General features: G+C 34.3%; 1 protein-coding gene across 3 annotated transcripts; it reads left to right on the forward strand.

Annotated features, from left to right (window-relative positions):
• The first annotated feature begins 10,030 nt into the window (after positions 1-10,030).
• Positions 10,031-27,159, forward strand: LOC143068557 (protein-cysteine N-palmitoyltransferase HHAT-like). Of its 3 annotated transcripts, none has more exons than XM_076242710.1 (11): positions 10,031-10,122; positions 12,608-12,764; positions 16,327-16,391; positions 17,098-17,208; positions 18,139-18,336; positions 21,616-21,915; positions 22,829-23,154; positions 24,493-24,528; positions 24,984-25,182; positions 25,728-25,869; positions 26,914-27,159. In XM_076242710.1, the coding sequence occupies exons 2-11, from the start codon at positions 12,626-12,628 to the stop codon at positions 27,015-27,017; spliced, it is 1,620 nt and encodes a 539-aa protein (XP_076098825.1). In that variant the 5' UTR covers positions 10,031-10,122; positions 12,608-12,625; the 3' UTR covers positions 27,018-27,159. The 3 variants fall into 3 exon arrangements, with proteins under 3 accessions (XP_076098825.1, XP_076098826.1, XP_076098827.1); XM_076242711.1 differs by having other exon boundaries at positions 10,034-10,056; XM_076242712.1 differs by lacking the exons at positions 10,031-10,122; positions 16,327-16,391 and having other exon boundaries at positions 12,626-12,764.
• Positions 27,160-27,640: the final 481 nt, after the last annotated feature.

Below are 27,640 nucleotides of genomic sequence, written 5' to 3' on the forward strand. Positions count from 1 at the left end.
TTCAAAAAAACCCTTTTTTCCCAAAAAATTTGAAAAAAACAATATTTTAACCCATTAGTTACAACATGAAATACAACTTGATAAGCATATTGAATAGTTTTAAACAAATTTAAAATTTTATTTAGTACTTAGAAAATTACGTGTCGATTTTTCTTCAACTTTCCGCAAAACTAATTGGCACCTTATAATCGTTCACACGGAATTTAGATACTTTCCGACAAGTTTTGATTTTCATTGACACATGTGCATACATTGCAAATGAAAGCTTTTTAAAATTGTTTATCTCATTTTGTTTTATATTTAATACTTTTTGATAAATTTTATTTCAAAGTCGTGTATCGTTTCTTTTGTTGACTAGTATATTAACAATCAATACCATACATTGGCGCAACTTCTTTTGTCCTTTAAAGTCTCTCTCTCTCTCTCTATACATGATATATATATATATATATATATATATACAATTGTCAACTAATAATCTCTGTTATTGTAAGAACATGAATGAAAATAAATGTTATCAATATGCATAAACTAAACACAACTATACGAAACAAAATAATACTGACATTTCTTTTCTCCTTTAAATTCTCTATATCTTCATCGAATGCAATCAAATTAATGTATATATAAATATTGTTAAAGTAGATAAACAAAGAATACTGTGCATAAACATTGTAATAAACATAAAATGAGCAGTAAATGAAATATGACGTATCTTTAAGTTAACAACCCAAGGTGACGAGTGAGCATTACATTTAAAGTGTCAAGTCACGTTCGAGACTATTATCGGGTTGCCCAGTCGGCTCGTCCAGATTTTCAACATCGTCGATATTTTCGCAAATAAGAATAGGCGGGGACTCCGCGCGATCTGGTGGTAGGTCACGGATAGGCTCAGGAAGGCTATCTTCATCATAGTCATCAGAATCAGACTCCTGATTGTATACGTTCTGGGAATATCTTGGATTTTGATGGACACTTATAGTGTTTAAAACTTGATAACATTCCGAAACTTTGTAGGACGAGGTGCGGATTTGATTGCCTGAGAATTTTTTCAAGTGATGAAATGTCATAGGGTGAAACTTGCATCTTTATATCTGATCCCAGATCCGTATTTAATTGCCCACATAAATTTTCTATAGTAAAGAGTGTTAAGTATTTGACCGTTAAATTTAATGTATAATGCAGCTGTGTTTTAACTGGTATCATTTCCAATTAGAAGCCGTATAATTTATGTCTCTGTTTGTTTATATTCTGTCCCTATAGTTGTGTGGTCTGGGGATGAATGACAATTTTATGTGTGAGAAAGTGATGAAAGTAGTGAAGGCCTTCACGAGAATAAAACTGGGTAAATGTTGAGATGCGGGAGAGTCGAGAATAGTTAACGAGAGTGAGTGGATGTATCTTTATATAAATGTAAATTAATTCCAGTGTATATTTTTGAACCTGTTGATAATAAATTTGTATATATCTGAACACAGTCTTAAAAGCCAGTGCCTTTAGAACAGCTCCCGCCTCCGTGACATTATGGTGGCCAGCGGCGGGATTTATTCATTTTGGATTAATTTTGGATTTAATTAATTTAACATTTCGGACTTAACTTTCAACTCTACAATATGCCGCCCAAAGGACGATCAAGAAGAAATAGATCGGAAGATGACGAAATTGAAATACGGACAAACTTAAGTACATTTAAACCATCACCTACTAAAGACATTGTGAAACCTACTATATTTTATGGAAATCTGGACGAAGATATTGACAGTTGGCTGAAAAATTTTGATAGAATTGCTACTGCAAATGAATGGAGCCGTGAAAGAAAATTAAATACGCTTCCTGCATTTTTGAGAGACCGTGCAGCGGAATTCTACGAATCTCTAGAGGACGACAAAAAGGAAGATATAGCAACATTATGTGAATCCCTTAGGACAAGATTTATGCCCAAGGAATTACAATCATTGTATTACAGTAACCTTTTCCAGGCCAGACAACGTGAAGGACAAAATGTTGAAGATTTCGCTTCAGAAATTAATAAACTTGCAACACGCGCATATTCCGATATGAAAAGAGATCAGAAAGACGTTCTGATTAAAGAACATTTTATTCAAGGGCTCAAGCAGGACATTAAACGATTCGTCATGTTATCGAATCCTACAACATTTGAAGAAGCGTTTAGGTCAGCAAAAAGAGAAGAATGCAACAATACTTTGACAAATCGGGACAAACAAACAGTTGCAGCATGTGCAATAAGTAATAACAATTTGGAGGATAACATTAAAGATCTTTCTGAACAAATGAAAGTGTTGGCAATGCAAATGAACAATATACCTACGAGAGGAAGAGGTGGTTTTGGAAATCGTGGGAATAGATTCCAACAATCAAGAGGACAAGGAAGAGGACGAGGATATGGAAGCAACAGAAACCTACGAGCATCAGACGGTAGACCAATTTGCAACTACTGTATGAAAGTTGGACACGTAGAGAGAAGTTGTGATGAGAAGAATTCTACTTATGCGTCGGGAAACTAAGAGCTGCTTCCTTAATAGGAGGGAAGGCAGCAGGAAAGGAAAGGAATCCTCCTAATGTATTTAGAAATAGAAATTTCGGAAATTCGTCTGTCGCGACGTCTGTTCTGAATGATTTGGATGTTAGTACTGAAAAATCTTGTCTCGCCAAGGTTAGTTCAGATGTGGTAAAGGAAAATGTTTTTTCCGATGTTGTAAAGGAAAATGTTATTTCCTGTGAATTAAATCCAAAATTTTGTGTCGCCAAAATTAGAGGATTAGTCAATGAGAAAAGTGTTTTAATGTTAGTTGATACGGGATCAACAGTTAGTATTGTGAATGATTGTTTTGTTAATAGGAGGGATGTATCTGAAGTAAATAATGTCTGTATCACCTCGGCGTCAGGTGATAAAATTGAAATTATTGGAAAAGCAAATGTAGAATTCAAGATTGGAAATAAGTGTAATTTTGTGTATAGTGTCTACGTAGCTAGTAATTTTTCTTATCAGTGTATTATAGGATTAGATATTCTGTGTGATTTTTCATGCAATGTAGATTTAGGAAATATTTGTATTGTGTTTAATAATGAGGAATCCATCAATTTTGAATGTTTAGAAGATATGCAATTTTCTGAAAGAGATAATTTACAGTATGATTCTATGAATGGAATAGATATAGAAGAAAGTATTAATGACAATACAAATACATTCAATATAGATGAAGGATTAGATAATAGTGATCAAGAGAAATTAGAAATTCTTTTGAAAAAGTACAAGTCTATATTTGCATTTTCTGATAATCAGCTTGGAAATACTACATTGATGGAACATTCGATTGATATTGGTGATAGCAAACCAATCTATCAACGTCCGTTTAGAATCCCATTCAGTGAAAGGGGTTTGATAGACAATAAAGTTAAAGTTTTATGTGATCAAGGGATTATTCGGAAGTCTAAAAGTCCGTTCTCTGCTCCGATAGTTTTGGTTCCCAAACGTGATGGATCGATAAGACTGTGCATCGATTATCGTCGGATAAATGAAGTTACGAAAAAGGACGTATATCCGATTCCGAGAATTGACGAAATGCTAGATGCTCTAAACAAATCGAAATACTATACTGTTCTAGATATGTGCCAAGGATATCATCAGGTACCTGTTAAGGAATCTGATAAAGAGAAAACAGCCTTTTCATATTTTGGTGGTCACTTTGAATTCAACTTTATGCCGTTTGGATTATGTAATAGTGCGCCGACGTTTCAACGACTTATGGATACGCTCCTTTCTGGATTATTGTGGAATTCTTGTCTTGTATATATCGATGATGTTATAATCTTTTCTGAAACCTTTGAAGAACACGTGAATAGATTAGAAAGTGTCTTTACTAGATTTCAAGAATCAGGATTAAAACTCAAGGCGAAAAAGTGCTTCTTTGCAAAACGGGAAGTCACTTTCTTAGGACATTGTGTAAATGAACATGGTATTTCACCTGATAAAGAGAAAGTAAGTGCAATCAAAAACTTTCCGAAGCCAAACAATGTTAGTGAACTCAGAAGTTTTGTAGGATTGATATCATACTATAGGAAATTTATTCCTGACTTTGCAAGTAAAGCAGACAGTTTTCATAAGCTTTTAAGGAAAGGAACGAAAATTGTGTAAGAACCTTTGACATGTTTAAGCAGGCCTTGACACAATATCCCATACTACACTATCCGGATTTTAATTTACCTTTCCTATTGATGACAGATGCTTGTGATACAGGCCTTGGAATAGTCTTGGCTCAACAGGGACCAGAAGGTGAAAGGGTGATCGCGTATGCAAGTAGAACAATTAAACCGAACGAACGTAATTATGCGGTGATAGAAAAGGAAGTTCTAGCTATTGTGTGGGGTGTGAAATACTTCAGACATTATCTCTATGGAAGAAAAGTAACAATTATAACTGATCATAATCCATTGAAATGGCTCATGAACATTAAAGACCCAGCTGGAAGGTTAGCACGTTGGTCATTGACCTTACAGGAATATGATCTTCAAATTGAACATAGAGCCGGCCGAAAGCATCAAAACGCAGATGCATTATCGAGAATTCCTCCTATTGCGCCATTAAAAGACAATAAAATTGAAGATGTTATTCCCAAACTTTCTATTGATAGACTTTGTGAAATGCAGAGAAAAGATTCAAATTTGTTTGCAATAATAAACTACTTGGAAAAAGGAGAACTGCCGGACCAGTCATCGAAAGCGCGAGAAACTGTGATTTTATCGGATAATTATGAATTAGACAATAGTGGTATTTTATATCATTTATTCACACCGGGATCCAGAAAGCGACGACAATGTTTAAGAAGACAATTAGCAATACCGAGATGTTTAATTGATGAAATACTGTATGCGTGTCATGATGATGCCACAGCGGGACATCTATCTTTAAATAAAATGTACACTAAGATTCAAGATCGTTTTTATTGGAAAGGAATGTATTCGGATGTCGAATTTTGGTGCAAATCTTGTGTTGACTGTGCAACTAAGAAGACTCCGAAACACCGACCTAAAGCGCCATTAAATCCATTACCTGCAGTTTCAGGACCGTTCGACCGTGTTGCAGTTGATGTACTTGGACCTTTTCCACCAACATATAACTCTAATAAATACATATTAATATTTAGTGATTATCTGACAAGATGGCCTGAGGCAATTCCTGTGCCTAATGCCGATGCTACCACTACCGCTAAAGTATTTATAGAAGAAGTTGTTTGTCGTCATGGTGCGCCGAGACAGCTACTATCAGACAACGGGAAAAACTTTCGATCAAATCTTGTTAAAGAAATTTGTAAACTTATGAACACAAAGAAAACATTTACAACAGCGTACCATCCTGAGACTGATGGTTTAGTGGAACGTTTTAATGGAACATTAACTGCTATGTTATCAATGTATGTTAGTGGACACCAGCGTGATTGGGATACCTTTATTCCTTTTGTTTTGTTCGCTTATAGAACTTCGTTACACGAAAGTATACAAGAGACTCCGTTTTTTTTAATGCATGGCCGTGATCCGGTACTACCAGTGGAAGCAGTGATGTGTCCGCCTACTATAACGTATACCTCGAGTGACGATTACAAATCAGAAATGGTAACTAGACTGCAAGAGGCATTTACACTAGCCAAAGACAATTTGCAGGCAGCGCAGCGGAAGCAAAAAGAACAATATGACTTGAAGTCTGATGTGATTAATTATGATATTGGTGAAAAGATATGGGTTTTTAATCCAAGTACAAAACCAGGACTATCAACAAAACTGTTACATAATTGGCATGGACCATATATTATTATTGATAAACTTTCAGATGTGAACTATAAGATTCAAATGTGTGATTCGAAAAAATCTGAACAAACGGTACATGTTAATCGTATCAAACACTTTGTTGATCCTGATGATAGGCCCATTACAGATGAAGGAGATATTGGTTCGAACATTGATTCAATTGAAAATAATGACAATACAATGGTCAAAATTTTAGATACAATGAGATCACGAAATGAGTCTAAGAGATTAGAAAAACATTATTTTGTACAGTATGAGAATGGTGAAACCAAGTGGGTAAAAGAGAATGATATTAAAGATTTTGCTATTATAAATGATTTTCATATTTCGAATGAGAATGCATAGACTTTGAATTTGTTTAAATGTGTTTTAGAAAAAGAAAAAAAAAGATATAATTATAATAAAAAAAAAATAATAATAATATTATTGTGTATGTATATAAATTCATGTTGTATGAGTAAGAGTGTGTTTGTGTGTCGGGACGCCACAGTTAATTGGGGAGGTATGTCATAGGGTGAAACTTGCATCTTTATATCTGATCCCAGATCCGTATTTAATTGCCCACATAAATTTTCTATAGTAAAGAGTGTTAAGTATTTGACCGTTAAATTTAATGTATAATGCAGCTGTGTTTTAACTGGTATCATTTCCAATTAGAAGCCGTATAATTTATGTCTCTGTTTGTTTATATTCTGTCCCTATAGTTGTGTGGTCTGGGGATGAATGACAATTTTATGTGTGAGAAAGTGATGAAAGTAGTGAAGGCCTTCACGAGAATAAAACTGGGTAAATGTTGAGATGCGGGAGAGTCGAGAATAGTTAATGAGAGTGAGTGGATGTATCTTTATATAAATGTAAATTAATTCCAGTGTATATTTTTGAACCTGTTGATAATAAATTTGTATATATCTGAACACAGTCTTAAAAGCCAGTGCCTTTAGAACAGCTCCCGCCTCCGTGACAGAAACACCAATCGCCATCACTCGCTACAACAAGGTACCGATCTCTCGATTGGGTCTTTGACCTGTCGGTATAAAGGTTAACCAAATCCCCTATAGTAATATCAATAAGTGTATAAGCCCATCTCGTAAGCTACCCAGTTTTCGTCTTTGATAAAGCATGTACTAGTGTACGACGTTACAGTTTCTCTGACGACCAGGATGAGTTGACGGTTGCGCTTAAGAACGTCGACCACGTAAGATATGCCAACCAAGTCCGGTGGGTCTTCTGAAGACTGCTCGACAAGGCTCTTAGGGAACCGTTTTAAAGCCGCCTTTGGCATATCTAAAGCGTAAAAGTGACGTTTCAAAACGAGGTTTAATTGGTGTTTTGACGGATGGTCCAACTTAATATGTAGAGCGGTGACGAGTCCGTCAAGAACGGTACGTGGAACAATGACCAATTCGTTGGGTGGAGCAAGAGGATCACAACGCCGAACAACTAACAAACCGTCTTTGGCGATTGATGCAACATTCAGGTAACGTTAGACATCTCTGATGTTTGTCAGTTTTTTGGAGGGTCGAGTACCTTGTTTTAAATGAGCGTGAGTGCGCCGAAGATCAGGGCATTCTGATTGAATATTAATCCAGGCCGACCTTGTGGTTAAAGGTAGGCACAATTCGTGATTGAGAACGTCTAGAATGCTTACGGCTCGTACGAAAGAATCTTCGATACGCGATATAAAGCAACAGACCTGACAATTAGGCTCTGTACAAAAGCGTTTCTGCTTGCAAAGTCGGATGGAATATTTGCACGACCGGATAAATGATTGACGCTGACCTGGTATCGGCTTACAACTGAAAGAAACGATGTGACACGCGGACTGACTGGGCGAAAATTCACCACGACATAGTTTTTCAAACCCTGTACGCATGGTTTACTGTCTGTCAACACATTAGCTAGCAGTTTTGACTGAATAATAAAGGGACTGAAATGTTTGACACTAGCGGCAATGGAAAGCGCTTCGATTTCACACGGTAGCACCAACACTTGATAATTACGCAACTTAGCACTGAAAAATCCTGCTAAGGAAACTTTACCGTCACGATTAATATATAGGGTCGCTCCTATACCGCGTTTAGTGACAGATCCGTCTGTGACTATCCACAGTTGTTCACTGCATTTAGGTAGCGTGATGGCTTTACGGGAACTCAGAGACTTTTGGGCAAACTCGAAATGTTCTCTTAGCATGTCGGACCAAATAATTTTGTCAGCTGATTTCATACCACTTATTTTCTCTTCTAATGGGGTTATTAAGTTGGAACAATTTGGTATGACGCTGCTTAGCATCTTGTACGCACCGATAAATGATCGAAGACCCCGCACAGTGGGACACGAGGCTAGTGTTACTACTCTGTGTGCTAACGGAAATTGAACCCTGTGACCAAATCCAACCTAGGATTGTTATCGATTTTGGGCAAATGACAGTTTTGCTAGGTGATAGGCAAACTCCTGATTTTTGTAACGACTGAAGAACGCATTCCCAATTGTATAAAAGCTCCTCCGGGGTAATACCGCCACAAAATAAGTCATCTGCCAACTTAGCTACGCAATCGTTTTGTAAGAAATCCCCCACTATACGACACATTAGTTCTTCAAGAGTCGTTTCGGAACCAGGCATTTCCATCGCACAACGTGTATATACGCGAACTCCACGGTAAGGGGTCGCGACTCCGCAATATTTCATCGAATCTTTTGCCAGGGGGATTTGGTAAAATGCGCTCGTAAGATCGGACTTGATTATATATTTCCACTGTGCGATCGTACGGAGTATGGAATCCACGTCGGGCATAAGAGAGGGTTGTGGCTTGCTATATCTGCCAACATGGCAAATGCCGTTACAAGTCGGAAACCACCGGAAGCTCTTTTGACAAGAAATGAACATGCATAAACAATCAATACAATACATCGGCGATGAGCGTCACTGGTGAGTCTTGTGTAGACGAAACGCGCGTCTGGCGTACTAAATTAAAATCAAAAAATACATGCAAGAGAAATCAATTCTGTTGACGCAGTAATGACATTTACACCGAATAGCGGTGCATTTCTTTCCAGTGGGTCTCAATAAACGATAATAATTTAAGTCTCAAGTGACCTAAAGCTTAAACTAAATCAACAGAACAATTTGTTTGACCTGTTTTTATCTGTGTCTAATTATGCGAAACTTGCCAGACATGATCATCCGCATCATCATGTTGAAGGTGGGCATTATTTCGAGAAGAAGAAGAAGGGACTAGAATAAACTTATCGGTTGTTGTAATGGACATGCTGACTTTAAACAAAACTTTCTGTTATATTTGGTTTGTCTTACATATTAGTTCGTCATATATAACGTGACGGTACCCAAATTGCACCTATTTTGACAGTTTTTTCACCTACGTTTTTTTATGATCAAGTAAAATATGTCCATACTGTGTTTATCTTGTAGCCCTATCCTTCTTCATTGAATAGGTACACTAATTTGATTTTTAATCCATATTGAGTCCATAAAAAAATGGATTTGAATCAACCTCCAAACTATCCAGGATTCTGTAATGAGGAGTACCCAAATTGCATCCATGCTTAAATTCACATCGTCAAAAGTCTAATAACCGAGCTTTTGTTTAATTTCTTCAAATATTTTGAACAATTGGATATAAGTCCATGCTTACTCTTCATATTTTACAAAATTGATGCTTATAATATATTGTTTTTGCTAATTTTAAATAGATGACGTTTTGATGACGTCGTACGGTGACGTTTTCGAACATTTTGCTTTTTCAGTAAACAGTTCATCTGTTGATAAATACTGTGAACGTTTTGTGTATATCTAAATATGTTTACCTATGTTGAAAGACGTGCATAGTATCAAATCAAAAAAATACAAATTGTTTAGTCTCTAGGAAATGTTGTAAGATTTCCGTTGCTACTTTTTCTAAATAGGTGCAATTTGGGTACTCGGTGCAATTTGGGTACCCTTACGTTATACACTATCCAGCCATTCATACTACGGTAAGATATAAAAGAAGTGAATTCCCAACCCTGGAGAAAAAGGGGTGGGGTCCAACGATATGTCGCAACAAAGAAAAAGTGATATGTTGTATGTCCTAAATAGTTCAAATGGTGCTGCTGACTGCAGATTCCAAAATAGCAAAGGTCTATGGTCAGCTTTTTAAAAAAGCTGATACTTGTTTACATTTCATTAGTTTCATTCCCCTTTCTTTGTTGTCACTTCTGGATGAAAGAAACAACCCGGTAATTTATCTGTACACCCTTAAATCTAATGCCTGTTACTTGACAGCTCCCTAATATTCAATATAGGTTTGTTTAGAATATATAATCTCTCATGCATGTTGCCAGATAAAGAAAAGAGAAGACCACAGTTACTATATGAATTGAAATTAAAGTCACTCCAAAATTATCCAAAGCAGCTGTAATAATTTGTTTGCCATAATTTCTATCCTTTGCTAAGTTTGGGTTAATTAAATTATATTGATGAAATAAAGACGAAAACTTAGTCTTCCAAATTAATAATCAATAGAGCAACCTTAAACGGTTCATCATAACAATTACAAATGGACAAATAGGGCGTATTTTCACCTCTTTAAAACCTTAACTACAAAATGTATACTCTTGAGTACAGATTTAGCAGTGTAGTTTGTAAAGTTTTTAAAATGCCTTGCATCCACTAGATATATAAAAGTTAAATTCATAATTTTTGTGTTTCAGAAACACATCCTTGCTGCAGTCAAGAATATTATTCACAAGCTTGACAACTTCTTGTTTACCGACCACTTGTATGATTTTACACATGATAGCCAAGTTGAAAATTTTTGTCACATTTTTCTCAGGAACTACAATACAAGTATTTCTGGAATTTTGTTTTCAGGGTTTATATTTAAGTCTGCAATACTGTGTGATGCGTTTTCAGATTCATCACTCGACATGTTCCTGTTTTATAATACCGACCACTTGTATGATTTAAAATTTACACATGATAGCCATGTTGAAAATTTTTGTCACATTTTTCTCAGGAACTACAATACAAGGATTTTCTGAAATTTGGTTTCAGGATTTATACAAGTCAGCAATACAGTGTGATGAGATTTCAGATTCATCACTCAACAACTTCCTGATAACCCAACACTTGTATATTTTTCACTATTAAAATTATCCACTTGCGGTGGGGGTATCATCAGTGAGCAGTAGCTCCCATTTTCACTTTTTCAACCTATTTTCGTATACAACTGGATGTGACGTACCATGATTTGGTGGTATTACACCTGCAGAAAGTTTGAAAATAAACAAACACCTGTTAACAATCCAACAACTGTCAATAAATTAAACATACTCCCACCACTAGGACTAAGCAACCATTACATCGTCTACATAGCCAAAGCCTTTGACAAAGTCCCACACCAAAGACTCTTATACAAACTACATTTCTGTGGTATACAAAATGAAACACTTAACTGGATCTCTGCCTTTTTATCTAATGGCACACAAACAGTTGTCCTGGATGGAGAGTCATCAGATGTTGTTCCAGTTACTTCTGGTGCCCCATAGAGGCCAGAGGGTGATCTTATAATGACAGTTGGAATGGGGTAACTATTTACATCCCAGCTGTTCTAGATTAAATGAAAAACGATTTACAATTCATAAAATCTTGTTTAGAACGCCACACAACCATTATAATATACTTTATGTGTTACTTTAAAATATATATCCTTTATGATCGCTGAACGATGTCTAAATATGAAACCATGTCAACTTGCCCCACTCTTGTTTACCAACTCGCCCCACTTTTAAAAAAAGGTAAAATCCAATTGAACAAACAGTCTGACAACTCACCTCATTGATGAAAAGGGTTAAAATCCCACTGAATAAAGGTCTGCCAACTCGCCCAACATATGAAAATTAGAAAAACCATGATGAATTTATTTGTAACAACTTTTAAAAATTATTTCATGGTTATGTTGACTCATACATATTATACATTTGTTATAGGGCACTAGTGTTGTAAAGTAAATTGGTCACATATTTTGAATGTAAAATTATTGATATATTATCACATACATGTAATTAATGTATGTTTCCCATTATTAGGTTTTGAAATGCTGGAAAATGGAACCCAATTATCACATACATGTAATTAATGTATGTTTCACATTATTAGGTTTTGAAATGCTGGAAAATGGGACCCAATTATCACATACATGTAATTAATGTATGTTTCACATTATTAGGTTTTGAAATGCTGGAAAATGGGACCCAATTATCACATACATGTAATTAATGTATGTTTCACATTATTAGGTTTTGAAATGCTGGAAAATGGGAACCAATTATCACATACATGTAATTAATGTATGTTTCATATTTTTAGGTTTTGAAATGCTGGAAAATGGGACCCAATTATCACATACATGTAATTAATGTATGTTTCACATTATTAGGTTTTGAAAAGCTGGAAAATGGGAACCAATTATCACATACATGTAATTAATGTATGTTTCACATTATTAGGTTTTGAAATGCTGGAAAATGGGACCCAATTATCACATACATGTAATTAATGTATGTTTCACATTATTAGGTTTTGAAATGCTGGAAAATGGGAACCAATTATCACATACATGTAATTAATGTATGTTTCATATTTTTAGGTTTTGAAATGCTGGAAAATGGGACCCAATTATCACATGCATGTAATTAATGTATGTTTCACATTATTAGGTTTTGAAAAGCTGGAAAATGGGAACCAATTATCACATACATGTAATTAATGTATGTTTCATATTTTTAGGTTTTGAAATTCTCAAAAATGGGAACCAAGATAAAGAGCGCTGATATCCAACCAAAGAAATCAAAAGTACTACCTGCATGGGAGACATACTTCTATAATACAGTACACATATCTGTAGTAGCTTATATTCTGTACTGTGTTTATAGGGCATCAAATAGTAAGTAAATGTTGTTATACATGTATACAGTGGCAGATCCAGGGGGGATCTGGGGGTTGAAACCCCCCTTTTTTGGACGATCAATGCATTTGAATGGGGACATGTGATTGGAAACCCCCCCTCTTTGTCCTGGGTTGTGAACCCCCCCCCCCCTTTTTAAAATGGCTGGATCCGCCCTGAGTATATAGGTCACTTGAAAAACTAATACACTTTTGTTGGTATCACTGTTCATGTAAGTGTGTTTCAGTCAGCAGGATTCAAAAGATGTGATGGGTATAAATCCAATGTTTTGAATTTGTGCGTTGCACTTACTCGAGTAACACAACAGTGCCATATCATATACTGCAGTATCATGAGTATGAGCACCTGAGATCACCCCCAGTTTTTGGTGGAAATGGATGTATTCAAGTTGCAATATAATAAACAAATATATATATAAAGACTTTCAACCAGAATCAATTAGAAATGCAACGTTCAACCCTTAGCAAGAATGAGTCAAATGCAAAAACTTATATGACCTGCAGACCAGATTAGAGATGTGGTGTGTGTGTGTGTAGTCTTAGTTCCATCTTATTGATATCAATTTTTTTCTTTTCAAATTATTAATGTTTTTTAGTGTTCCAAAATTATTATTTTTGAACTGAATAAATTTGAAATGTATTTTCTATGTTCTTTTATTTCAGCCAAGAAGGTAAATTCAATTTTGTTTAGCCATTGAAAATTCTTTGTCTGTTTATTATGAAATTTATTATAGTGGTCAATGAAATCAAATTGCTTTTATAAGATGCTGTTAAAACATCACCTGAATTTATTTCTTTTCTATTCAAACTAAAACTTGTCTTGTCCTTGCGAATGAAGAAGGGAAGCTTACAATCATACCAGTGTCATTTTCAAGCATTAATATACTGTAGGCATGTTTCTGCTCACAAGATTGTATTCATGCAAGTTGTAAATGTGGATTCATTTATATTTCATGGGTACCAAATTTTGTGGATTTGTGAAAAAGTTCATTGATATTGAGGTTTATGGTTTTGTTGAATTCTGCATACAAACCTATTTGAAACTTGTCATTCCCTGAACATTAGTTTCGTGGTTCACCTGAACCCTTCGTGGTTCACCTGAACCCACGAAATCAACAAAAATTGGTATCCAAAGAATAAAAATAAATCTACAGTATTTGTAAGAACTAAGAGGAATTTTTGACTTTCAAGCTTAGCATGGATTTTTAATTTGGTAATGCAAATCTGATACATAAGCATTTTTTTTCAAATTATAAAACATCACAAATTCTGAATTCACAGTAATTTACAGCTCATAAATGACTGAATTTATTGAAAAAAATACTTTAAATTTTTATACGACCGCAAAAATTTTAATTTTTCGTCGTATATTGCTATCACGTTGGCATCGTTGTCTGCGTCGTCGTCGTCGTTGTCCGAATACTTTTAGTTTTCGCACTCTAACTTTAGTAAAAGTGAAGAGAAATCATTGAAATTCTAACACAAGGTTTATGACCACAAAAGGAAGGTTGGGATTGATTTTGGGAGTTTTGATCCCAACATTTTAGGAATTAGGGGCCAAAAAGGGCCCAAATAAGCATTTTCTTGGTTTTCGCACAATAACTTAAGTTTAAGTAAATAGAAATCTATGAAATTTTTACACAAGGTTTATGACCACAAAAGGAAGGTTGGGATTGATTTTGGGAGTTTTGGTTCTAACAGTTTAGGAATTAGGGGCCAAAAAAGGGCCCAAATAAGCATTATTCTTGGTTTTCGTACAATAACTTTAGTTTAAGTAAATAGAAATCAATGAATTTTAAACACAAGGTTTATGACCACAAAAGGAAGGTTGGTATTGATTTTGGGAGTTGAGGTCTGAACAGTTTAGGAATTAGGGGCCAAAAAGGGGCCCAAGTAAGCATTATTCTTGGTTTTCGCACAATAACTTTAGTTTAAGTAAATAGAAATCTATGAAATTTAAACACAAGGTTTATGACCACTAAAGGAAGGTTGGGTTTGATTTTGGGAGTTTTGGTCCCAACAGTTTAGGAATAAGGGGCCCAAAGGGTCCAAAATTGAACTTAGTTTGATTTCATCAAAAATTGAATAATTTGGGTTCTTTGATATGCCGAATCTAACTGTGTATGTAGATTCTTAATTTTTGGTCCCGTTTTCAAATTGGTCTACATTAATGTCCAAAGGGTCCAAAATTAAACTTAGTTTGATTTTGACAAAAATTGAATCCTTGGGGTTGTTTGATATGCTGAATCTAAAAATGTACTTAGATTTTTGATTATTGGCCCAGTTTTCAAGTTGGTCCAAATCGGGTCCAAATTAAACTTTGTTTGGTTTCATCAAAAATTGAATAATTGGGGTTCTTTGATATGCCAAATCTTACTGTGTATGTAGATTCTTAATTTTTAGTCCCGTTTTCAAATTGGTCTACATTAAAGTCCAAAGGGTCCAAAATTAAACTAAGTTTGATTTTAACAAAAATTGAATTCTTGAGCTTTTTTGATATGCTGAATCTAAACATGTACTTAGATTTTTGATTATGGGCCCAGTTTTCAAGTTGGTTCAAATCAGGATCCAAAATTATTATATTAAGTATTGTGCAATAGCAAGATATTTTCAATTGGACAGTATTCAGCAATAGCAAGAAATCTTCAATTGCACAGTATTGTGCAATAGCAAGAAATTTTCAATTGCACAGTATTGCACAATAGCAAGAAATCTTCAATTGCACAGTGTTGTGCAATAGCAAATATTTTCAATTGCGCAATAGCAAGAAATATCTAATTACACAATATTGTGCAATAGCAAGAAATTTTCAATTGATTGGAGTTATCTTTCTTTGTCCAGAATAGTAGTTGAATCAACTTAAATCATTGTTTTATACAATATACAATGTATATTCACTTTTACTACCAACTGATAAATTAAAACAATCTTTACCATTCAGTGATAACACGCACCTTTTGTTACATTTTAATATTTTATGATGTATTTAAATGAGTAGTTATTGTTGCAAACTCCATTAGAAATTTGAATTGAGATCAGTTTTGGAAAAAGGGAAAGGGGGATGTGAAAAAAAAATGGGGGGGGGGGGGGGGGTTAAATTTTTCTCATTTCAGATTTCATAAATAAAAAGAAAATTTCTTCAAACATTTTTTTGAGAGGATTAATATTCAACAGCATAGTGAATTGCTCAAAGGAAAAAAAAAGTATTTTAAGTTCATTAGACCACATTCATTCTGTGTCAACTATTTAATCACAATCCAAATTTAGAGCTGAATCCAGCTTGAATGTTGTGTCCATACTTGCCCCAACCGTTCAGGGTTCAACCTCTGCGGTCGTATAAAGCTACGCCCTGCGGAGCATCTGGTTATTTTACATTTTGCATGCATTACCTAAACTTTGCATTACTAATAGCCTTATTATAGGTATCAGAAGTGTTTTCACATATATTTTTAATTGATGAAATCATGTCTTAATGGCATATACAATGTATTGGCTGGCTCAATATTGGTCATATTCTGAAATCTTGCTAATTTTCATTGCAGAGTATGATGGTCTTCTTAATGTATATGATTTTGAACCTGGGTGGTCTTTTATTGACAGGGAAAAGGTTTGTTGGTAGCTATAACCTACTTTTTTTTTAAATGGAGAATGTCATAATTAATTTTATAGAATGAAATCAAGAGATGCTAACCATAATACAAAATGTTGTTGCATAATATTTTGAAGTCTCACATGCCTCAAGATGAAACTTCAGCAAATTAGACAGATGATGTACAAACAAATAACGATATCTAATGATTCTAATCATATATATTTTCATATCAACTTGCATGCTTTTATTTTGAAATTATGTAATAAAAAAACAAAGGATTATTGGTATCCTTCCATGACAAAAACACAGTACATGCACATAAGAAAACTCACAAAAAGCAAAGGAACAGATGCACTTGACTCCACACTTAATCGACTAGGATTGGCTGATTTCCATCCGAAGGTTATATATTAATTCTCTCTAAACATTCTGACTTCCTGGTTCTCTCTGAACATTCTGACTTCCTGGTTCTCTCTGAACATTCTGGCTTCCTGGTTCTCTCTGAACATTCTGGTTTCCTGGTTCTCTCTGAACATTCTGACTTCCTGGTTCTCTCTGAACATTCTGGCTTCCTGGTTCTCTCTGAACATTCTGGCTTCCTTGTTCTCTCTGAACATTCTGGCTTCCTACACCATTAAAAGCTGACTGCCATGAAATAGCACAATAGTGTTGAAAGTAGTGTTATAATGTATGCTGTTTAATGTATAGATGTTTGTTTTAGGATATGTCCAACTATGAATGGTATTTTTTTTACAATTTATTTTGGATAATTATTCCATGGTATATTGCCTACATATCATTGGACTGGATAGCAGCACATCATCTTTCTGTGGTGAGTTAAAATATATACATACTGAGGATGTGAATGTGGGAAAAAAATGATTCAATGCTTCAAGTAACTATATGGTGAAGTAAGTTATAAAAGGCATAAAATAACAATATGTTAAAAATCACAAAAGAAAACTTAATGTCTGATTTAAGTTATTAGCATTAAAATAAAAACAGACAGCAACCAGTAACAACTACTTGATTGTAGGCTCCTGACTTGTGACAGGCACACAATAAATGTGACAGAGTTAACATGTATGCGTTTGAGAGTTATCACCTCTGTTAATTCACCGTTTCAGAATCTAATGCATTCTGGGTAATATTTTCAAAAGCATACACCAAAACGTTATGATTGGTTAAAAACCTACTAAACAATGGAAATTGAACCAATGACATTACGTTATTTTCATTTTGGTGTACGAACAATGAGATCACCCATAGTCCTTTAGATTCTGAAAAGGCGACTAAACCAAACTAAACATGAGTGATTACTCCCTACAGTGAGGAATTGTAGGATCTCATATGTAATTAATGAAGAGAAAAAAAATCAATATTTGTATATTATTTGGCTCTCATGTTGGTGAAGGACTTTTATTCCTATATTCTTAAGATGAAAAAAAAAAACTGTAACATGATTTCCCTATGAAAATCAAATACGACAAATATTTTCGTGGAAATGATCAGCTAGAGTAAAACCATGATAGTGTGTGGGGAGGGGTGTCATGATAATCAAAAAAAATATTTACAATCACTTTCATTTGTATTTTTAAATACTTTTATGGATTTTTTTTTCAATTCTCAGATGGTAGCAGCATCAACTTTGTGAAAATTGTGCAAACTCCTTATCAATATATGTATATAGATTCTGACATGTTTGAACTTTCACCCAGTCTACAATTATTTTAATGTATGTTTTTCTCTATAATTTGAACAGATTCACAGAAGACAAACATGTTTGATATATTCCCTTATAGTTTTGACAAACCTACTAGGATGGAAGTCATTAGTGCTGCTTTGTGTACATTCTATTGTCATGTATCTGATCAGCTTATTCAAGTCAAAAGTTTTAGTGTGGATACTTTCCATCGCTTTGATTTCAACATTAAATTTTGAACCATTTATATCATGGATGGTAAGTTTGAATTAATAATTAAAAATAAGAAGATGTGGCTTGAGTGCCAATGAAATAACTCTCCATCTAAGTCAAAATGTGTAAAAAGTAAACCATTATAGGTCATAGTATGGCCTTCAAACAGAAAGCCTTGACTCACACCAAAAAGCAAGCTATAAAGAGCCCAAAAATGACCAGTATTAAACCATTCAAACAGGGAAACAAAATGATCTAATCCTTAAAAAAAGAGAGAGAGAGAGAGAGAGAGAAACAAGAAACACTTATGAACCACAGCAACAAAAGACAACCACTGAACAGCAGGTTTACAAGACTGTAAGATAGATAAGTTCACCTTGACCATTCTTCAATGGTTTGTTTTTCTGGTTTAATAGTCCCATTTCTCAGATTTAATAGGCAATAGGTCAACAATACTTGATGTATGGAATAAATAAAAGCTGTACATGTTGGTAATAGGGTTTATGCATGTGAATATGTAATCTTTGATTTGCAGAGTTCCATTGACCTTGACCTTTTACCTCTTATTTTACAGTTGGATCATTGATTAGTCTAATTTGATGTGAAACCTGTAGCAAAGGGGTCCGCTCGACAGTCTGACAGTTCTATAATCCGACGGTTCAATGGTCCAACGGTTTAATAGTGCGACAGTTCTATGGTCCGACAGTTCTATAGTCCGACGGTCCGATAGTCCGACATATACAACCAGATATGATATAGACTAATCACAGACACGAGACGTTCTACCTGGCTTTTGAGACGCGAAAGACCTAACTTTTACCAAAACTGAATCCCCGTTATTGTTTTTAACCTTTTTCACAGATAAATCCCCCCCCCCCCCCTAATAAAGAACTAAAGAAATGTTGTCTTGCGATAATGCAATACCACAACCACACCAGAAAGCGGACTAAATTGGTACCGTTAATGTATTATTGTGTAACTCTTAACAAATTATTTGATATTGTTAATTTTTTGTGGCAAGTATCAAATTGATAATTTTTATCGTTTTCAACTGATTTTTGTCGTGCTGATTCACCACTGTCGACGGAAAACTTGGATCCAGAAAAAAACGTTGAACCCTGCGGAGGTTTTTGTTTGTTGCTGTAATTTCACACTTGTTTTCTGTTTATTGGTTTTCTCGTCGGAATTGTTTTACATGGGGCCCTTTTTTTTTTTAGCTCACCTGACCTAAAATCACTTGATGTCCGTCGTCCGTCTGTAAACGTTTTACTTAAAGATCTTCTCCTCTGAAGACACTTGGCCAATTTGAATCAAAATTGGCAGCAATGGTCCTTATGTGGTCCTCTCTCAGAATTGTGTCTGATGCCCCAATCCGTAGTACAAGATAATCGCCATACCTGAACATAGTTAAACATAAGGGTCCTATGGAAAGTTCACTTCAAAATCATCTTGTCTGAAACCATTAAGCAAATTTGAACCAAACTTTGCAGCAATAGTCCTTGGGTAGTCTCCTTTAGAAGTTATGTTCAGCGTCTCCAAAATCCAACCATGATGGCTGCCACAGCCTAACTTAGTTAAACATAGGACCCTATGGGAACGTCACTTAAAGATCTTTTTGTCTGAAACCACTGAGTTAATTGCGAGCAAATTTAAGTAGAATGGTCCTTGGGTGGTCCCCTTCTGAAAACTATGTCCGATATTACCGATCTCCTACCAAGATGTCAACCACAGCTGAACTTAACTAAACATAGGACCCTATGGAAAATTCACATAAAGATCTTCTTGTCTGGAACCAGTGGGCCAATTGGGATGAAACTTTGGTTCAATGGTCATTAGGTGATCCCCTTCCAAAAATATTACCAACATCCTCAACCTGCGAACAAGATAGCCGCCACAAGCAAACTTAATTTAACATAGGACCCTAAGAGAAATTCACATACATATTTTATTGTCTGAAACAACTTAGCAAAATGGAACCATACTTGGCAGCAATGGTCCTTGGGTGGTCCTGTTTCAGAAATGAGTCCAATGATCCGGACCACCGACCATGCAAGATGGCTGCCACAGTGAACTTAGTAATATTGGACCCTTTAGGAAATAACTTTTTAAGATTTTGTCGTCTAAAACCAAAGAGCCAATTTTAACTCTGGCTTACAAATGATGTCTTGAACGTCTAAGAAACAACCATCTTAAAAATGAAATAGTGCAGCATTTTTACGCTAGGGGGCAGCACTAGTCAGTCAAATGAGTACTGTGAATATGTGAAAACAGTCATGTGGGACCAGAACTGACTTATGGAGGCCTAAAAAAAACCACACAAGTGACCGGAAGTCATGTTCAGCTTTTCCTCCAATCAGTAGGCAGGATCATTTTACTTTTAAATCAGTTCATGATACTTTCATCATATATATGCAGTACTCAAATCCGGTACATGACTTTCGACTCACATACATATAAAGGAAAAATACCAGTATACTGTCGGACTATCAAACTGTCGGACTATTGAACTGTCAGATCATCGAACCATCCGACCATCGAACTGTCAGACTATCGAAGCGTTGGACTATCACTACAGCCCTGTTTAAACATTAATCATATAAATTTTCATTAATTATAGAATTCAATTGTGATCAGTAAAGCAGTGAGTTATAACATTTCAACATGTGGCCTCTAGATTCTATATTTATGGTATTGTTATATAGGGACCTTATTTAAGTTGTCCTCAGTTTAATAATCTTATTTAAGTTGTTTGAACATTTATCCTCTTTGAATTCCTTTTAAAAAGCACTATCTACATTTTTCAGTCATCAGATATATTGTAGCTACGAATAGATGATAATCAGTATTTTGTTTTTTAGTATCCATGCCCAAAATATAATTGACCAGGAATTTTCTCTTTCATATACATTATTGTGTCCAGCATTTGTCTATTCACACAACAATGGCAACATTAAGGGGGTCTCATTGGGGGGTTCCAATCCCGGATCCCGCTTACTGTTTTGTCAGACTCCCGTATCCCGCTTACACTATGTACGTAAGTAATTCTCATTTTTTTGTCATTTCCCGGGTCCTGCCAGACCTCATTTCCTGTTTTCACAACACAATAATTTGACTTTCACATGTCGCATTACAAAAAATCGGCAATCCCGTGTCACACTTAGACCCCAATGAGACCCACCATTAAGTGTCAGTTTACACTAAATTTAATTTCAAAGTCGACATGTTTCAGTAGTATAAAACTATGCCATATTAAAATACTATGTAAGAAATCATCACCAGTTTCAGCCCTTTATATAATTATGCTTAACAATTTATCATTTTCAGAGGTTATTGAATCCTGAAGACTCTGATGGGAAGTCCTACTATATTTTAATGTTTACATTAGCACTGACACATCTACGGTATACCAGTTTTTGTCTGGAACATGTAGAGCATGTCACTGGTACCAATTCTCCTAAACAAGACACTGACACAGATAAACTGTATATGGAAATTGAAAAAGAATTAAAGGACACACAGACAGATGAAATGAAGTTTTCTCTAATGGATGCCTTTTTTTATATCTTTTATTTCCCATTGTTTTTCTGTGGACCAATTATTACTTATGATGAATTTTCTAAGCAGGTATATAATTGTAATTTGAGTTGCATAATGTAAATTTACAAAAGTTACAAAATATGATTTAAGGATTTACATGCACATAGAAAATCTGTTATCTACCTAGGTTCCAGGTGCAATTATGCATACAGATATATATATATATATATATATATATTTCTTTTTCTTGTCTTTCTATCTACCCTAACATATTTTATGGAATTTTTTTGGACTGTTCAAATTCAGACATTTCCTTGTTAGGGACGACATCAAAAGTTCAATGTAGGATAAAAAACTTAATTCACATAGTTTTTTCGCTGACCCCCCTACCCCCCTTCTTAACTTAATTTGGGAAAAATTGATTTACCTATAAGGATATATGTAAAATCGATTTTAGATTAACAAAACTTGCAGCAATGTTGACCCCCCCACCCCCAAACTATTTGATTTAAGTTTTTTATCCTACATCGATCTTTTGATGTCGTCCCTTAGTCAATGTAAAATATTTTTCAAAATAACATTACTGTACCTACTTACCTTCTCTATTTTTGTCTGCCATTAGAGATATGAAACTAGTATATGTATAATTTTGTACCTAAACAGTATTTTATAAACACATAATATATACAAGACTGAAAGTCACAAAACATGTATCATTCAAGCACTTCTGTGTTTGTTTTTTTACATACATACCAGTATAAAGAATTTTTCAGTAGAAAATCTCCTACAGTTTACACTTTAAATTTCAAAAGAAATTTGGTAAACATCTCTTTATAACATGCACTGTTGTACAAGTCAAAGTTTTGTTCAAATCTGATATTCATTTTTTTTACTTCTGTCTTCTCTGTCAGACATGAAGTTGGAATTGGGAAACAATTATTTTAAAACATAGTTAGATCTTTTGAATGTAACATTTACAAAAAACTTCATTGATTTTCAGATGAATAAATCTGCACAGAAACCATTGGATGAAAATCAGGTGATATCTATAGCATTCTTTGCTCTGAGAATGATATTCTGGGCATTCTTTAATGAGTTTATCCTACATTTCTTCTACTTCAATGCCCTACAACACAATCTGTCTGTTATTGAAGACATGGATCTATGGACATTATCTGGTATTGGTTACTGTCAAGGTCAATTCTTTATGATTAAATATACAGTTATGTTTGGTATACCATCTGTAGTGGCAAGGGCATGTGGCATTGAGCCACCACCAGGACCTAAATGTATAGGTCATATATATACATACTCAGATATGTGGAAGTAAGTCATTGTAATAGGATTTTTTTTTTTATCATACTTCTATCTTGTTCATGAAATTAAAAACAAAATGCACCTCGTTTATTTTTTTTGTCAAGATTGCATGAAATGCAATCAAACCCTTAATACAAGGTTTATCACTACCTATGATAGCTGTAACAAAAAAGATAACATTGCAGTTCTCACAAGGCAGGGCCGTAACTAGGGTTCAAATTCAGGGGAGGCAGGGGTTTGGGGGCCACCGATTGAGGCCCCTATGGTAGAGGGGTTGAGGGCCGTTTTCCTTTGATTTCCTTACTTAAAGAAAACATTAGTATTGCTTGAACCTGGAAGCAATTTTTATGCAAAAACAAGCTGAGATTGCTGTTCCGGGTGAGCTAATGCTCCGTCTTGAAATCCATACTTTGACCTATAATTATTAACTTTAAATGCATTGTGACTGCAGATTTTTTGTCTCAAAAAATCAGTAGCTAAATATGACCCATATTCCTTCGATTTCCTTACTTTAAGACTCATCAGTAATGCTTGATCTTAAAAGTAATTTTTATGCAAACAAATATTATCTGTATTAAAAGATATTTTTTTGAGAAATCAAACTAGTAAGTTAAAAAAAAAACATATATAAATCAAGATCATAGAACGCAAGATATTTTTTTTTTATCGAGGACCTTGAATTTCAATATTGTTGAAAGCTGAACAGACATTTATATAACTACAACCACGGACTTTCTATACTAGTATATACTTAGTATAGAAAGTCCCTGCTACAACAAATGGGAGTGTTAAACTACTAAGACATTGACTATACTGTTCTCAAACAATCCGAAGATGTAGTACAGTACTGTCTAACTATATAGACATGTTGAAAAAATGATCCAACAGCTGATTCAGCCGGTAATGAATTTCCAATATCAGAAAAGATTCATAATATAAAGGCCTCCCCTGCCTCATCGGTAGTTACGGCCCTGCAAGCACTTTGACTTCAAAATATTATGAATATGCTACAGGAGAGGTGGAGTATATGTCAGTGAGACACCAATCCGACAATACACAATTCAAGGGATATCGCACAGTCAAAAAAAGGCATTTAAAACACATAATTGATTAGACATTGTATACAATTTGTCAAAATCAAAAGTGTCAAATAGTTGACAAGTTAAAAAAAATAATTGCTAATAGTATCATAGATATGAATTTTGCCTTTTGCTCATGGAATATCATGTTATTTACCCTCTTTGAAACCTGAATAACATATATTATGTCTTACAAATAATTTCCAAGAACACATATCTTTTTTTCAGAATTTTACTTCCATTTTAATCCAATTTATGAATATTTCAGGTACTTTGATAGAGGAATGTATAGTTTTATAAAAAGGTTAGTAATGCAACCAGTGTGTGAGCATGCTACCATGAAATCACTTAGTCAAGATAAGTTCAAAGAAATGCATAATGCAAAATATAAGACAATATTTGACATTCATACAGCTTCTTAGAAAAAAAAATCTTTTTTAAACTCAACTGTATGATGGTTTTTTCTTAGACTTGTCATTATGGTCAAGATGAGCTTCAGAACTGAAGCAAGTAAGTCCTTGTGATGTATTTTGGTCTGCACATTGTCAGAAAATATAATTAGAACCTAAGCGCTACTGTTTGACAGCTAGTTCAAGTAATGCAACATGAGATATTTTTTAAGTGAACATATTTTAAATAGAAACCATGAAAATTTGAAAAGAATTGTAAAGAAATAATTTAAATAGCTTCACAAGCACCATGTCAATGTGAACAATTCTTTTGAAACTTATAAATTGCAATCATGTTTTTATTTTTTAGATATATTTATTTACCATTAGGAGGTTCAGGAGCAAATATTATACAGAAGTTACTGTGTTCTTTAGGCTGTTTTATATTTGTGTATATTTGGCATGGTATAGAATACTATATATTTCTATGGACATTATTTAACTTTATTGGTATCTCACTAGAAACGTTGGGATATTGGATAGACAAACAGACAGCTGTATGTAAATTTGTAAGTATATACAGAAAATTTAAAATTACTTTTCTACTATTCTTTCTTGCATCAGCATTTATTAAGTGTGAGGAGAGGTTGTGAAATGTATTAAGGGATTTTCCATTGGATTGAAACAGTTGAAAACAAGAATGTGTCCATAGTACACAGATGCCCTACACACTCTATCATTGTCTATGTTCAGTGGACCTTCAAATTGGGGTCAAAACTCTAATTTGGCATTTAAATTAGAAAGATCATATCATAGGGACATATATACATGTACTAAGTATCAAATTAGACTTCAACTTTATCAAAAACTACCTTGTCCAAAAACTTCAACCTGAAGTGGGACAGACGGACCAAAGAACGAACGAATGAATGGAGGCATAATGCCCTAATTGTGGCATAAAACAAACAATCTTTCTTTGAATTATAAACATTCAAATACAGGTAGAGTGAATAATGTGTTCTAATTTCAATTAGTTTGAAAACATGGAACATTACTGAGGTAAAATTCACCAGATTATTAACATGTGATAGTATTTGTAATCTTTTAATTTCAGAAAGATTCCATGCCTGGTATATACAGAAGAATGCAAGGTTTAGTTGTAGTACCATTGTTTGTTATGTCAGTATTTACTGCATTTTGTTTTTTTGGAGGAAGTGTTATTGGATACATGTATTTCCAGAAATTTATTGTAAAAGGTAAGTTTTATGATAATTAATTAACCGGTATAAATATCCAATCCCCCCTCTGACCCCTCACCCCCATTCCCAATGAAGGTACACATTTGAAAGACCTCTTCATCCATTGAAAACCATTACCTGCCAGTGAGACAAAAACATATCCTCTTCACTAAATGGTGATATAAGAAGAAGTGAGTTTACACAATGAGATCCTACATTCCGTCGGCGACCACAAATATTTACTCTGTGGTTAAAGTTTTTAAATTTTGATTACTTTCTTAAACTATCCTGGATTTCTACCAAACTTGGACAGAAGCTGGTTTATGATCATAAGATAGTGTCCAGAAGTAAATTTTGCAAAAAAATAATTCCATTTTTTCCGTATTTTACTTATAAATGGACTTAGTTTTTCTTCCAGTTAACATAACATGTAGTCTGCAGTTAAAAGTCAAAAGTTTTTAAAACATTTATTATTCATAAACTATCCTGGATTTTTACCAAATTGGACAGAAGCTTCTTACAATCAAAAGATAGTATCAAGAGAAATATTTTTATTGACTTTTCCCTCATTTTTGTTGAGTCTGCAATTAACAGCAAAAGTAGGCAAGACACTGGGTTCCACAGAACCCTTATGAATTTTTCATTCTCTTTGTTGCAATGTAGCCTTTTGCTCTTATGCAGCATAAAGTAAGCTGTAATCAATCAATAATTCTATTTGTATTGTATTTATGTTAATTATTATATGCCATCCATCAGGGTATACAAGTGCATTTGAAATAAAGATTCTTAAAATTTTAAATATTTGCACTGAAAAGATTTGATTGGATGATATGGATTCAGATTAAGACAGAGAAATTGTGTAGTGTTGCATACCATCGTTACTAGGTTTATTATTGAATCTGCAACTAGTTCAGCTTTTTTCGATATAACATTCATCTGGAAAGGAACTTTTCTATCTGCTAAGCTTTTGTCAATAGTATGTTCATCTTGAAAGGAACTTTTCTATCAACTTTTCATTTACTGTTTTGTATTATCTTATTATAGTTTGTATCTGTGTTTCAGGATGGTTGAAGTCATGGTCAATTGTCATAGTTGTAGTATATTGTTGTATGCAGTCAAGCATGGACATACACGATAGGCAAAAGATGAAGAAAAAGAGAGAGTGATCAGTAATATTAACTACACAAGTCTCGCTACACAAAGACTTGATGGAAAGGAAAATCATGAATTATCCAACAAGGAATTACAATTTGAGATTCTTATGACTTTTTCATACTTAATGTAGTTTTTTAGATGATTTTGTTAACTCGATGAGGCTTAAATTAAAATATTGTTTGTTTGCAGTTTACCGACCGACTCTTGAAAATCCTCCCGACTGTGAAAATTTTATTGCTTTAAATTTGAAGAAATTTTTTTTAATACTTCTATTGACGCGATCCGGAACTTTGGGTCCTTTCCGGAAATGATTTAAAGTCTGGGTCAATTACGCATTTCAAGTTCCGTTTTTCTTAGCTTCCCGTCAAGCGTTCATGTGACCATTTAATGATAAAGCACATGGAAATTGTTTACAGATATCCATGAAGTCACGGAGGAGTACTTTACGCTGTCGTTTCGTGTCAATTTTACATAAGACAAATAACAAACAAAAAAGTTTATTAGTAAACTGTTTATACAGATTTAGGCACATGTAATGATGTGTGATGATATCATTGATGATGATGCAGCGGATATTCATAACTGACACGATAACCATTCTGTCTCAAACAAATCGGGTACAGAATCTGTGGAG

Source organism: Mytilus galloprovincialis, chromosome 3 (assembly GCF_965363235.1).
Source record: "Mytilus galloprovincialis chromosome 3, xbMytGall1.hap1.1, whole genome shotgun sequence".
Lineage (NCBI taxonomy): Eukaryota > Metazoa > Mollusca > Bivalvia > Mytilida > Mytilidae > Mytilus > Mytilus galloprovincialis.

Bases quoted from the DNA above. Each gene is read 5' to 3' on its own strand.
- LOC143068557 (XM_076242710.1), top strand. From the start codon at position 12,626: ATGGGAACCAAGATAAAGAGCGCTGATATCCAACCAAAGAAATCAAAA. The intron at 12,765-16,326 runs GTAAGTAAATGT...TTTTCATTGCAG, and splicing joins TGTTTATAGGGCATCAAATA to AGTATGATGGTCTTCTTAAT. The intron at 23,155-24,492 runs GTAAGTCATTGT...TGAATATTTCAG, and splicing joins ACATACTCAGATATGTGGAA to GTACTTTGATAGAGGAATGT.